Genomic DNA, 13,096 nt, shown 5'->3' with positions numbered 1-13,096 from the left:
GAAAAAAATTAAAATGCAGGACAAATGAACTAAAATTAAGCTGTGTATGGTTTCTCCATGTCAAAGACAAAAACCAAAGGACTGGTAGCCAAACAAGTGAAGTAATGGCTCTTTACACAGCAGGTAGAGAAATCAGAAATCCTTGCTCTAAAATGCTGAAAGCTTGCATTAATCAACGGCAGTCTGGACAAGCCCATGGAAGATAAAGTCACCAAGGTCTGTGTAAGGTAAAGATCCTAATTCTGCTGTCCCAAGTCCCCAGATCTCAACTGCTGGGGATTCAGAGTGTATTTTTTGAAAATAATGTTGTATGCTTGTTCTGTTGTGGGTCATAAGGATCTTTGATTAGTCTCTGCATTTATGGCTTTGCTTTTACGCAGATGTGTTTCTCTGTCCAGTTAGTTGCAAGTGATCTTCCCTGCTTTCAGCTAAGATGCAGCTTCAAAGAAGTTCTCATGAGGGACGAGGCATAATCTGTGCCACAGAATATTTGGGGCTTTTGGACACCGACTACATGCAAAATGAGAGTTACAAGCTGGCCACATCTGAGCACATTTTCAGAGTAAAGAGGCATCATCCTGACAGAAACTACTCAAGAAATTTCAAGCTCCAACAGCACAGAGAAGCAGCAGATTTTTAAAGAAAAAGGTTTGTGTATATCTAAACACACAGATCAACATTTTCTTGGAAATCAACTCAAATATTGTCTGAATTTTTAAAAGGCTGTCCATTCCACACCAAAGTCAGATGATCTAGTCTAAATCCTCACTTGGGTTTACATCAAGCATGTTCCCTGGCAAAACAACTGACTCAATCAGATAGGTTGCTGCTGTCTTCAGGGGACATTCCTCTTTGACCATTCCTTCTATGATTCTTTTTCTCCCAGTCTCAGTCTTCCTTCCCTTCTAAAGTGCAGTGCTCTGCCCCTCACTGATCCCACAGACAAGCAGTTACTTTCCATGTTTAGGGATGAGAATGGCAGAAGTTGGACACCATGGACACCATGAGGGAAGATGTGTCATGGAACCAGACTCCTCCTCCCTCCATTTTTCCCTAATGCAGGTGAAGGAATACTCATCCGCTTTTTCTCTATGGAGTAGAAAGAGCAAGAACAGCTTTCACTTCAGGATTAGAGTACACCTATCTGCAGACATGAACTTCTGGCTGTCTCTGAAACAATCTTGTGAATATGCCCTAGGCCTCTGACCCCAAAAAACCAGTTTGTTAGTTTCTGCATTTGACATCCTTCAGCACTCTGCTGGTTAAAAAAAAGAAAACAAACAAACAAACAAAACAAAAACCAAACCCAATGCTTTTGGGCATTAACAAGTTTATAATATTGCATAGACTACTTCCAAAAAACACCATTCAGGAAAAAAAAATAAAGTATGAATGCACTTCAGCAGAAGTGCTCTGCTGAATCAGATGAAAAAGTATCATTTGCACTATGTAAACAAACTGCAGAAATTGTTACATACACCTTCTTGTCATATTTTTAAAAAGTAAGCCAGAAATCAAATTGACTTTAATTTTGTTTTATATTTTAAAATAAAAGCCACTATGTATGAAAATATCTATCAAGTTTTTTTTAAAAAAATACTATTTTTCTTAAGTGAAGTGAGCATACATTGTGAATGTCAGAGAAAAAAAATTGACACTATCGACTGTACATTCTTGAAAATGAACTTCAAAGCACATCTGGTTTATATTTAACTAGTTATGTCACTGGAAACACAATCTAAACCACAAAGCTTGTTGTAAAAATTTCAACTTTTGCAGACTCTGAAGCCTCAAAAACTCCCCTGCTCCTCACAACAAACCGATAAAAAAATTTCAATTGAGCTATAAATGAAAAAAAGTGAAAGGTTTTGTTGGTTCATCACAGTCACTAATGAGAATTGTATTAATTGAAAATATATTGGTGAGTAATAGGCATCAGAGCATTTTCAGGGTACAGTGGAGAAGTTCTGGCTGCAGAAGCTTCTAACATATAGTGACCTTGTAATTCCAAACTGAATTACATAGTGTTTCTCTAAAAACAGAATTTCAACAGAAAGAGATTAATTTATTCTTTTACTGCCAACCCACTCAATATTAAAAAAAAAGTAATACCCTTAATAGGTTTTATAGACAGTTTTACGCCAAACTGCTTCTGACCAGGTTTTTTTACCTGATCAGCTAAATTTAAACATCAATCTAACCATGAGATTCTAGATTAAGATGACGGATCCTTTATGATCTTCGTACCTAAGTTAATGTACATAATAGTATTGAAAAAAACCTGAGAATCCTTCAAATTTTGCTGTAAAGACAATTAAAAAAGAGAAGCATTTTAGGATGATTACGCTATGTTCAGAAAGGAAATACTCTTACAAATCTGAAATTTTAGTTAATGATCAGTTGTTTGTTGGTTTTTTTTTTTCAAATGATAAAACAGGATTTTTTTTGATTCCTTTAACAAAAAGCTTTATTATTTTAAATGCTACTGAAGCATTCATGCCCAAACACAACCTCATTGCTCAGAGTTCAGCAGACATACAGGATTTTGAAATACAGCCAAGAGAAGCACAGGCAGTGTTATTAACAAGCTAAACCTGATGATCACCATGAAGGGAGATGAGACAGGGACAGATCTGTCCTTCTATAGAGTCTTTTGGAATATTAAATAATACCCTTTCATTAGTCTTTGCAGGAGCCAATGTACAAATATTGCAAATGTACACATGTATGTTCTTTAATGAATATCTAAAAAAAAAATATTACTAAAGAAAATGACAGTAAAAATCTCACCAAACCCACCAAATAGAAACCCAGTCTTACTTAATGAGCTTGAATGATCATCTTAGTAATTATTCTTTCAGAACAGAATAGATTTTAATTTAGGTAACGGCCTGCTTAAACAAAGTGAGTGTGCATTTTCAACCTCATGCTCACGTTGGCTTGAGCTACGAAATATCTCAGTTCCTAGATGACTGTCAAAGGTGCTATACCTGTTAGTTTGAATAAATCATTCTGGTTTAAACTTGATTCATAATTTGGAGAATGCACCTAGCTCCTTTAGACAAAACCTAAAACTGGTCATATTCCTTAGAAAAATGCACTAAGATGCCATTAAGAGGAGACATGCCTACCATTTGAATTACTGCTAGTATCCTGTCTTCAGATCTTCATAGTATTTTCCTGTAAGTTCTTCTTTATCTTTACTGTATTTTTTTTTATATACTATGGTTTTGCATTCAATATCAGCTAGCAATGCTATCTAAAGAAGTCACCCTTTTCTTGAAGAACTCCTAATTCAAATGAATTTGTAAATTCAATTCCACTCAAGAATAACTCTCCCGCACACTATTCTTCACTTAAACCCCACTCATGTAAGATAAGGGTCTCCCAGACTTGGTTAACTGTGTACTGATCCCCAAACTTCTTCTAGCACAGGAGAAAACATATTGCAATGATAAGGATGCCCAGAAGGCAGAAAACATCACTTTTTTCCTAAGGCTGTGGTGGCTCAATGTAATCAGGAAACCACTTTTAATATGAGTATTACTGATGCTATCAAAAAACAAATTTACATTTCATATTTGAAAATCTATGTATTTTTATTTCAATAATTTTGACTAGGTTGTTTGCATTCTGGCATCTCATTGTCTACCTTTTGGTCAGTGTTATGCTCTGAAGTTGATGGCCTATTCACCTTCATAACGAACACCTCCTTTTACTATATTATTCCATTTTTTTTCTTTCTAGAAGATTCCTCAAGAAACATGCATATTAAAGGGCACATGGTAAGCTATTTTCACAGCTAGAAATCTTTTGGTGTACAGAAACTAAACATATAGACAGACCCTGAAGAATAAATTTCACCTGAACATTCTGAATTTATACTAGGCATTGAGACAATTTAGCAGATTGAGCACTGTAAAACCTATTTCTGCTATGTAACACTTTCATTGCTCTAACATCCGTGTTTCTTAGTAATATCAGAGAGAAATTTTGATTATACTGTAAAAATATAGGACAATTCTAGTATTGCTAGGCAATAACATCCACATCGTGGAATTCAAACATCGCATAAAGCATGACAAATACCAGAATTTGATGTAGAATTAACTGTTGCCACAGATTGAAGGGAGAAAAGAAAGAACAGACTTTGTGATCAAAACAGATGCATTTCCCTAAATGATAAACAAGGTGTCGTTGCTACATGATCAAGACCAGGCATATATTCTCCTTTATTCCGGCTTAAAAATCCTTTATTTAAGGAAACAAAAATATTTATTTATAAATATGAACTGATTACTTAGAAAAAATTCAATGACAAGAACTGCCATTCCGCAGAGAAATTACAAGAGGTATGCAATGATTTATACAATATTTCCATCTTTTTCTCTCATATTCATCACCATTCTGCATCTTTGTGATTATTTAACGTTATATAATAAGCAATGAAATTAACACGAATTGGAATTTTTTTCACCTTCACATGTGTCCGTCCCAGTGCTGAACACATAACCCTTTGGACAAGTGCAGCTGTAACTTCCAGGGTTGTTTCGACAGAAACCGTTATCACAGAGCAACCCGTTCACTGAACATTCATCGATATCTGCAAAAAGATGAATTAGACATGCCAGTGAATGGAAATGCCATGATATGCCTTCACCTCCATAAGTGGCCCTGTTGCTTTCTACAGCAACAATTAGGTTGCTGGATATAGGGTTTTCTACAACAGTGACTCAGTGAGGAAAATGCCAGTCCTTAGTTTCAAAAGTCCAATTGGTTTTCAGATTCTTATCACCAAAATTTCTGTTCTGCTTTTGAAGTTTTTCACTAGCAGACTCTAAAAATAGTTCACGGTTTCTCTTAAAATAATACGTATGTTTTCCTGAATAATCTTTGGTTCTTTGCCAATGTATGCCTATATCACTGGAACAACTTCATGAAGGTCTATTTTCTTTTTAAACACACAAACCTCAATGTGTTAGATTACTGTTCTAATCCTGTTTTATGGGCAAAAATTGTTTTTGTTATCCATGAAGTGAATATGGGCATTAAAATCTAAACTGTACTATTCATGTATGGCAGACATCGTAAGAGTACATGTTTGTACATCCTCTCCCGAGGTATTAACAAATGCCTGTCATTAAGACCAGCACATCAAGCACACTGAATAGGAAAAAAACATAAATTAACATCACTCCCTGAATTCCTCTTACTACAAATAATGCTAATAAAAAGCAACCAATCTTCCTCATTGCCCTGTCAATTATTTAAAAAAAAAATAAAATTATCAATTGAAGCTACTTGTCTTCAATGCCAATCACATGTAACAAATGCTTAAGCTGATAGAATAATACTGACAGGATAAGCCATGATAAACCTGACACTTCATCCTACTTCAGTGTAACCCCTATATTTTAACTGCTGGATTTCCCAAACTTAACACTGCAAATCTTCAATCAATGAGATTTTTTAAAGAGTTTAAGTTAAGGAGAAAGACAGAAAGAAGAAAACAAAAAGTGAAATACAATTGCAATCTGGAGGCTTTTTCCCAGCTATGTTAGATTTTGCAAGCTATGTTCATAAATTCCTGCAGTATTCACAGAATCACAGAATCCCAGAATCCCAAGGGTTGGAAGGGACCTCAAAAGATCATCTAGTCCAACCCCCCTGCAAGAGCAGGGTAACCTAGAGTACATCACACAGGAACTTGTCCAGTCAGGCCTTGAATATCTCCAACGTAGGAGATTCCACAACCCCCCTGGGCAACCTGTTCCAATGCTCTGTCACTCTCACAGTAAACTAAACAAAAAACGGACAATAAAGACTAAACTTCTCTAGATGAATCTCAGATGTAAGTCTGGCAGCTGTAAAGAACCTCTTCTAAACTAATCTGTTGTTAATCTAACCTCATCTGATTTTAAGTAAGGAAAGAAATACGAGTTTGGAATTTGGTGTTTTCAAGAGGCATAGATGTTAATTTTGAGCTTCTTGTACAATCACACAATGCGTTCCTTGAAAGGGACACATTTTAGGTGATCATGACAAGTTCTGTACATTAAAATACAAACCGATCCATGCTTTTGAGAAAATTAATTCCTAACCTGAAATGGCATTTCCTGCTTGCACTTTCTAAACAGTAATATGCCCCACCAAATAGCAAAAAAAAACCATTAGTAAGAATATTAGCATTTTCATTAGAGATTTTTTTGTATTTTATTGTAGCTTCAAGAAGTAGATGACCTACAACCTAAATTCTGTCAATTCAAATTAGCATCAACGTAGTGAAGAATTATTCAACAATAATAAAAAGAAATCTAGCAACTTACCCACACAATTCCTTCCAGAAGGATCAGGCTCGTAGCCACTGTTACAGTTACAACGATAGCTGCCACGTAAGTTTTCACAAATTCCACTGGAGCAAATATCAGGATCCAGTGCACACTCATTAATATCTGTATTAACACAACACATAAGATAAACAGGGACTGAAAGATATGGAAAACATGAGCCTGTGATAGATGTGAACAACATCTGACTTACTGGATGCTGGGGGTGTCATTCAGAGCAAGGATACAACAAGGGTGCAGCCAGAAGGCTCTCTATTTCCGTCTATTCAGTAATAGTTAAGCCAAACCTGGAATACTGTGTCCAGTTTTGGGCCACTCCATGAAGTTCACATGGGCCCACTTCTCAAGCCTGCCAAGATCCCTCTCTTGCTTCTAGCAAATCAACTGCACCGCTCAGCTTGGTGTCATCTGCAAACCTGCTCAATCCACTATGTGGATTTTTGATCCACATATCATTGATGAAGGCCTTAAACACTACTTGTCCCAGTATGGACCCTTGAGGGACACCACTTGTTACTGGTTTCCTCTTGGCCATTGAGTTGTTGATCATAATTCTTTGCACATGACCATGCAGCCAGTTCATTGTCTATCTAACAGCCCATCCATCAAACCCATCTATCTCCAGTTTAGTGGAAACAGAAGAATGCTGTGGGAGACCGTATCAAAAGCCTCACAGATCTTCCCTTGTCCTCTGGCACAATCACTCCATGGTAGAAGGCCACAAGATTAGTCAAGCATGATCTGCCCCTGGTGAAGCCGTGCTGGCTGTCCCTAATCACATCTATCTTTCATGCTTTGACATAACTTCCAGAAGGATATGCTCCATGTGCTATCATGTGCTGAGGTGAGGCTCAATGGTCAGTGGTTCCCGTGTTCTTCCTTTTTACACCATTTTAAAAATGGGTGTGATAGCCCCTTTTCTGCAGTCACTTGGGACTTGCTTGCCATCAAATATGATGTAGAGTGGCTTAGCAACTACATCTGCCAACTTCCTCAGGTGCACCTCACCACGTCCCATGGACTTGTGTGTGTTCAGGTTCCTTGGTTGGTCTTGAGCCTGATCTTTTCCCATGATAGAAAGGACTTTGTTCCCCCAGTCCCTCCTTTGATGTTTGAGACTTGAGTGTTATGGGAAGAGTGATTACCAGTGAAAACACACTCAAAAAAATTGAGTACCTCAGCCATCTCCATGTTGTTAGTCACTGGTTCTCCTGTCTTATTCATCATATTTGTGTGTGCCTGTGTACATTTTCTTGTAATGGTCCTTTTTGACCAATGTACCTGTAGAAGCTTGTCGTATTCTTAACAGTCCTTGCCAAACTCAGATCCAGCTGTGCCCTAGCTTCCCTGATCCCATGTCTATACATCCAGGCAGTGTCCCTGTATTCTTCCTGGTTTCACTGCCTATGCATTTCACTCTTACACTTTAGTTTGACCAGAAAGTCTTTTCTTAGCCATGTTGGCCTCTTCTCTTCTTCCCTGATTTCTTACACATGGGAATTGAGAGCTCTTGTGATTGCAGGAAAATGTCCTTGAAGAGCTGCCAGCTCTGTTCTGCTCTTGTTTCCCTAAGGGTATTTTCTCAGGTGGTCCCATTCCTTAAACAACTCAAAGCTTGCTCTCCTAAAATTCAGGCTTTACTCTTCACCTGGCCCATACCCTAGAGATCATGAGTTTCATCAGGGCATGATCATTGCAGCCCAGACTGCCACCAATCTTGACCTCTATAAATAGTTCATCTGATAAGAGAACAGGTTCAGTAATGCTTTGCTTCTGGTTAGGCTGTCTATCACCTGGATTAAGAAATTATCCTCAGTGCTTTTCCAAAATTTCCTGGACACCATACAGCTTGCTCTGCTTCTTTTCCAGCAGATGTCAGGGTGATTTAGGTCCCCTATCAGGATCAGTGCCCAATGTATGAGAATGGGCTGAGGGAATAGACTTGTTTAGCTGGCAAGAGGAAAGATGAAAGGGACATCTAATAGCAGTTCTGTGATCTTAATAGATGGTTACAGAGAAGATAGCACCAGAATCTTCTTTGAGGTTCACAATGGCAAGAAAAGTAGCAACAGTTACAAGTTACAACACAGGAAAATTTAACTGAACACCAGGAAAATAATTCTTCCTCATGGGAACAGTTAAGCGCTAGAGCAAACTGTCCAGAGAGGCTATGGAAACTCCATCCTTGGAGATTTTACAAACTTTACTGAGCAAGGCCTTAAGAAACCTGATTCACCTTTGAAGTTGCCCCTGTTCTGAGCAGAAGGTTAGGTTGGATGACCTCCAGAGGTAATTTCCAACCTATATCAATAGGGCCCTATGTGTTTGCAAGAATACCTTGACGCAAATTATCTCTCCTGTGTACCCAGTTTAAAGACTTAGGTACTAAGTTATAAATTATAAGGTGGCACAAATACTTTTCCTAATACAGAAATAACGCATAGGTCAACACCACAACATACTCAGTCTTACAGAAACTACAGCACTTGCTGAAAATTTAAATTTGTTCTCAGGTTGATAGAGTAGGATGATAAATGAGATATATTCCCTGAATTTACAGTCCCATATAGAATTTCTGCTGTAGCTGGAAAATCCCAAAATATTCTTATGAACTGTAAGAACAGGAGAATGCTAGTTTTAATATTTTTTTGCCTCTGAGGAAAAGAGGGTTTTTCAATACTTACGTTATTTCTTCCCATGCGGTAAGCCCATTACTTTAAATAGTTCCCTTTCCAAACTCTGGAAAGAACAGTAAGGGAGCTGGCCTAGCTGTGACTTCATAAAGAGCTTGGTTTATGCTTGTACTGCTCAACTTTTTATAAAGGACATTTCCTTTTTAATCGTAATGCATTTTAAATCATGATTTAAATCTCAGATATACATTTGGAAAAATCATTCTATCCCTGGATTAAAGTCAAAGCTATGAGACATTTGAAATTTTTATGAGAAAATAAGAATTAGCATAATAATTCAGCCTTATGTTTTTAATTTTTAGCAAAAGGTTTTCTGTGGTTTACTGAAGTTGTTTGTATCATTGGGACAAGCCCCACAGTTTCATGACTCTATCTCTCTATCAAATTCATGGCTTCAGAAAGTCCAGACAGACTGCAAGATATCTGTCCTCGCCTATGTCCAAATTTCTCACATGAAGACATGAAGGTTTTGCATTTGTTAATCACAAGCTGAATGAGAGGACTAGGCATGTGGTTTTGTACTGCAGTTGAATTAACAAACTATGTATCAACTAAAAGTCAAATAAAATCTCTATCACAACAGCTTCACTGATAAAGAGTGAGTGTATTCCTACTTAGTCTGGATAACAAGAATTCATGAGGAAGAAAACAGAAATTTTTTTAGGGACTGAATATGGTATTAGGAGAGGAATACTCCTTTAGGAAATAGAATTGGCAAACAAAGACCCTTGGTATAAGCAGTAACAGGAGTAGCAGCAAGAAAACTGTATGCAAGGTCACTGAACAAGATGCACAGAAAATACCAGGGTTTTCTTAAAAAACTAAACAAAGACAGATTTTAGCTGAAACATGAATCCCTGAGAAATTGTAGAATCACGCAGTTGGTGGAGACGACAGTTAATGTTTTTAGTGAAAAACTGCATTTCACATGTATCCAAAAGAACATATAACTTCCCCACCAGACTACATGCAAATTCTCATGGTAGGGTGCTGTTTGTACAATATTAGGATACACTGCCATTATTTCTCCATGAGATTTAGAGATTCTTCAAAGGGACCTTTTATATTTCACTGAAAACTGAGACAATTTACAAACACTATGAATTTCAAATTACTTGTAAGTTTGGCGATGTGTTAAACAATGAGCTCATAGAGAAGAAAAAGCTACGCATATATACTTAGAGTACTAAACAGAAACATAATTTTTTTTATTATAATAATATTTTTAAAAGTTATGTAGGTTGTTACTAAGTATAATGATGTTCCTGCTGAACTGAATTGGAGCTTTAATGATGGGAAGGACAAAAGCTACACAAATTAAATTACTTGAAATAGTAAATGTACAGTATGAACTTTAATTTGGCTGCAACTTTATTAACTCATCAGGGAACTATCTGGCAATAAACCATAACACTGTGTTCCACCACTCCTTCTTCAATATGCTCTACTTATTTGGTAGCTGCAGCGTTCATTGCCCCTACTTCAGGCCTGGCTCAGCTTTTTTTTTTTAATATTCCTCTCTCTGAGGTACTAAAAAAGGAGCTGGAGCTTTACAGTTCCCAGTACTAAATGCAATTGCTCACTTTCAGGACTTTTTTTGAAGGATCTTTTTTAGTAAGCTCTCTTCCAACTCTAACTCACCAGAGAAATGATCTGTCCATGGAAAAGGTCCACGTATTGAACACTGAATCTGAAGTGAAAAACTGTTCTATTACTATCCTGGCTGACTGATAATTAACTGCAAATATGAGTGGCTCCTGACATTCCTCAAATGAGGGTGAACTGTCTCATGCATATTCTAAGAAAAAGAAATTGTAGGCAAAACCTATAAAATGGATGACTTTTTCTTGTCAGGGTCAGGCAAAATCCAGTCCTGTAAAGAATTCTGGCTTTTTCTTTAGACAACATTAAATTACTGTATTTGACACTGAAGACACTAAAGTGGACATACTAATCTTGAGGCAAAAAACTCCACTGTAATATGGTAAAGAAAAATATAATTCTGACTATTTTTTTTTTTTAACCTTGAATGATATACACTGAAGAAAATGTGCAACATACCTCGTCCATCCACGGTAATACCTATACCACTACTACACAGGCCATGGAATTCAGCTACTCCATCGAAGCAAAGAGATGTTGGGGAAAGAAGAAAATGTTATTCCCAGTGTTTCATCTTCTTTAATCCTAACCCAAACCCACCTGATTTTTTTAAAAATATTTTTTCTACAGCATAACTAATAAAATGCCAATGCTCACAGCAAATAACTATTAATACGTCAAGTAGCATTACATCCTGAACTTTCACATATGTACAAACATAAAATTTGATAACAAGAATTAAACACAAGATTTCATTATAGTCTTGACAGTACTGTGCCCTTCAGTTACTGCTTTAAACCATAGTGCCAGCATTACTTTATTTCTTCTAAATACTTGTCTGCTATCTCAGAAATCACTGAATGGAAATACTGTCCAAGATACACCATCTCTGTTCTATATTCAAGAGATTTTTTTTACTGAATATCAGTTTTATTTGGAAAACTGATTCAAATGTAACATTTCTAAAATTAATATAGGCTGCTCTTTTAAACTGGATTGATCAGATTAGGAAATTTACAGATTCATCAGACAATTCTGCTTATTCTCTTTAAACTATTATTACTCATAGCCAAATAAAGGAACAACCTGATCTGGACAAGAGTTTTTTAAATTTGTATGTTCATTATAGTGTTCAAGGAACATAAAATTTTACCTGAGTTTTTGGCAGGGCAGGGGTGACATGGCTCTCCAAAACCGTAGTCAGGATTGGCACAGCAACATTCAGATTTTGTCACAGCACCAGGGAAAGGACGGACACATGCTCCTTTTTTAATGCCTCCATAGCATGTGCTACGTATATGAGTATCTAAGAAAGGGCAAGCAAAAAATAATTTTCTTAGGCTGAGAGTGAAATGTATGCAGACAATGTCAATGACAGCTAAAAAAATTAAAAATCTGTGCAACAAAATGGTTACGTTGGCTTACACCTACATTGATCTGCTACAATAATCCTAATAGCATCAAGGCCAATTCTCAAAATAGCTCCTGGAGCTGTGTCCAGAGCACATTAAAAACATCTAGGCTAGCATATTGTGAGCAAATTTAAAAGCATTCCATAGGACCAAGCAAAGATAACCGACACAACCATAGCAGCTTTGTAAATCCCTCAACACATATCTCAGTAAGAAACACAGAATGGCTTGAATCAGCACATGGTGACTCTTTTCTCCCTTTGTGAAGTACTCCAACCATAACCTGGACATGTAGATATTTATTTACTTCCAAAATCGTTCCTCATGTATAATAACTCATCAGCAGCCCAGGGCTGATAATACTGGAGGCTACCTATTTCCAGAAGGAGGAGCACAGCAGAACACTTTCAGCAGATTGTTCAGACCAGCATTTATGTGACATGGCTATCTTAATAGCCTTATACATAAATTGGCACTGGGCCAGAACATGGCTTTTCTTTACGCTCCTTGTCAATCTCCCTGTAAAACTACCATACCTTATGGCCAGGACATGAGCCTGAGTGCACTCAGAAGCTCAGTATGTGAGGGAATCCAGACACTTACTTAAAAGATGACCCCAAAAATAACAAAGAGAAGTTGCATGAAAAATCTTACAGTGGATGTTGAATACCCTGTGCCAACCCAAATAAGAACTGGCAATGCTTTACTGCCGGCTCTTTGAGTGTTGTAAGCTGGCTATTATAAAACAGGATTGCCTGTACATAAATGTTTTCTCTTGCTGTTGGTATCCCATGAAACAAATAGTTCTAGAGCACAGTTATATGTGGCTCAGATTTCAGGCTTATCCCTTACCGACAGTCTAGGTGAAGCCAATACAATTTGCTTGCACTTGACAGCAGGAAAAGATTACTACGCTTGACAACAATCAGGAATTTTTGCACAAGAAATGTCTGTTTATGTACTCTGCAAAATAATTGGTTGCATCACACTCTCTCCCTTCATCTCCTAGTCCAGATGCCTTTCTGCCATGCTCTGCCATGAA

The 13,096-nt window shown here is 37.1% G+C and overlaps 1 protein-coding gene across 1 annotated transcript in view; it reads right to left on the bottom strand.

The window, feature by feature from the left end:
* FBN2 (fibrillin 2) overlaps nt 1-13,096 on the bottom strand; it is a gene marked incomplete at its 3' end in the record, with an annotated part of 165,248 nt that overhangs the window by 84,285 nt on the left and 67,867 nt on the right. Inside the window, exons 14-17 of the mRNA XM_080637931.1 lie at nt 11,796-11,948; nt 11,102-11,155; nt 6,327-6,452; nt 4,478-4,603 (exon numbers count right to left, since the gene is read on the bottom strand). Coding sequence (XP_080494057.1) covers nt 4,478-4,603; nt 6,327-6,452; nt 11,102-11,155; nt 11,796-11,948 — 459 coding nt within the window. The remainder of the gene's footprint in view (nt 1-4,477; nt 4,604-6,326; nt 6,453-11,101; nt 11,156-11,795; nt 11,949-13,096) is intronic.

Source organism: Psittacula echo (genome assembly GCF_963264785.1).
Source record: "Psittacula echo genome assembly, chromosome: Z".
NCBI classification, from domain to species: Eukaryota; Metazoa; Chordata; class Aves; order Psittaciformes; family Psittacidae; genus Psittacula; species Psittacula echo.
Note: the sequence above shows the minus strand (reverse complement) of the source record. Positions and strands in the feature narration are given on the sequence as shown.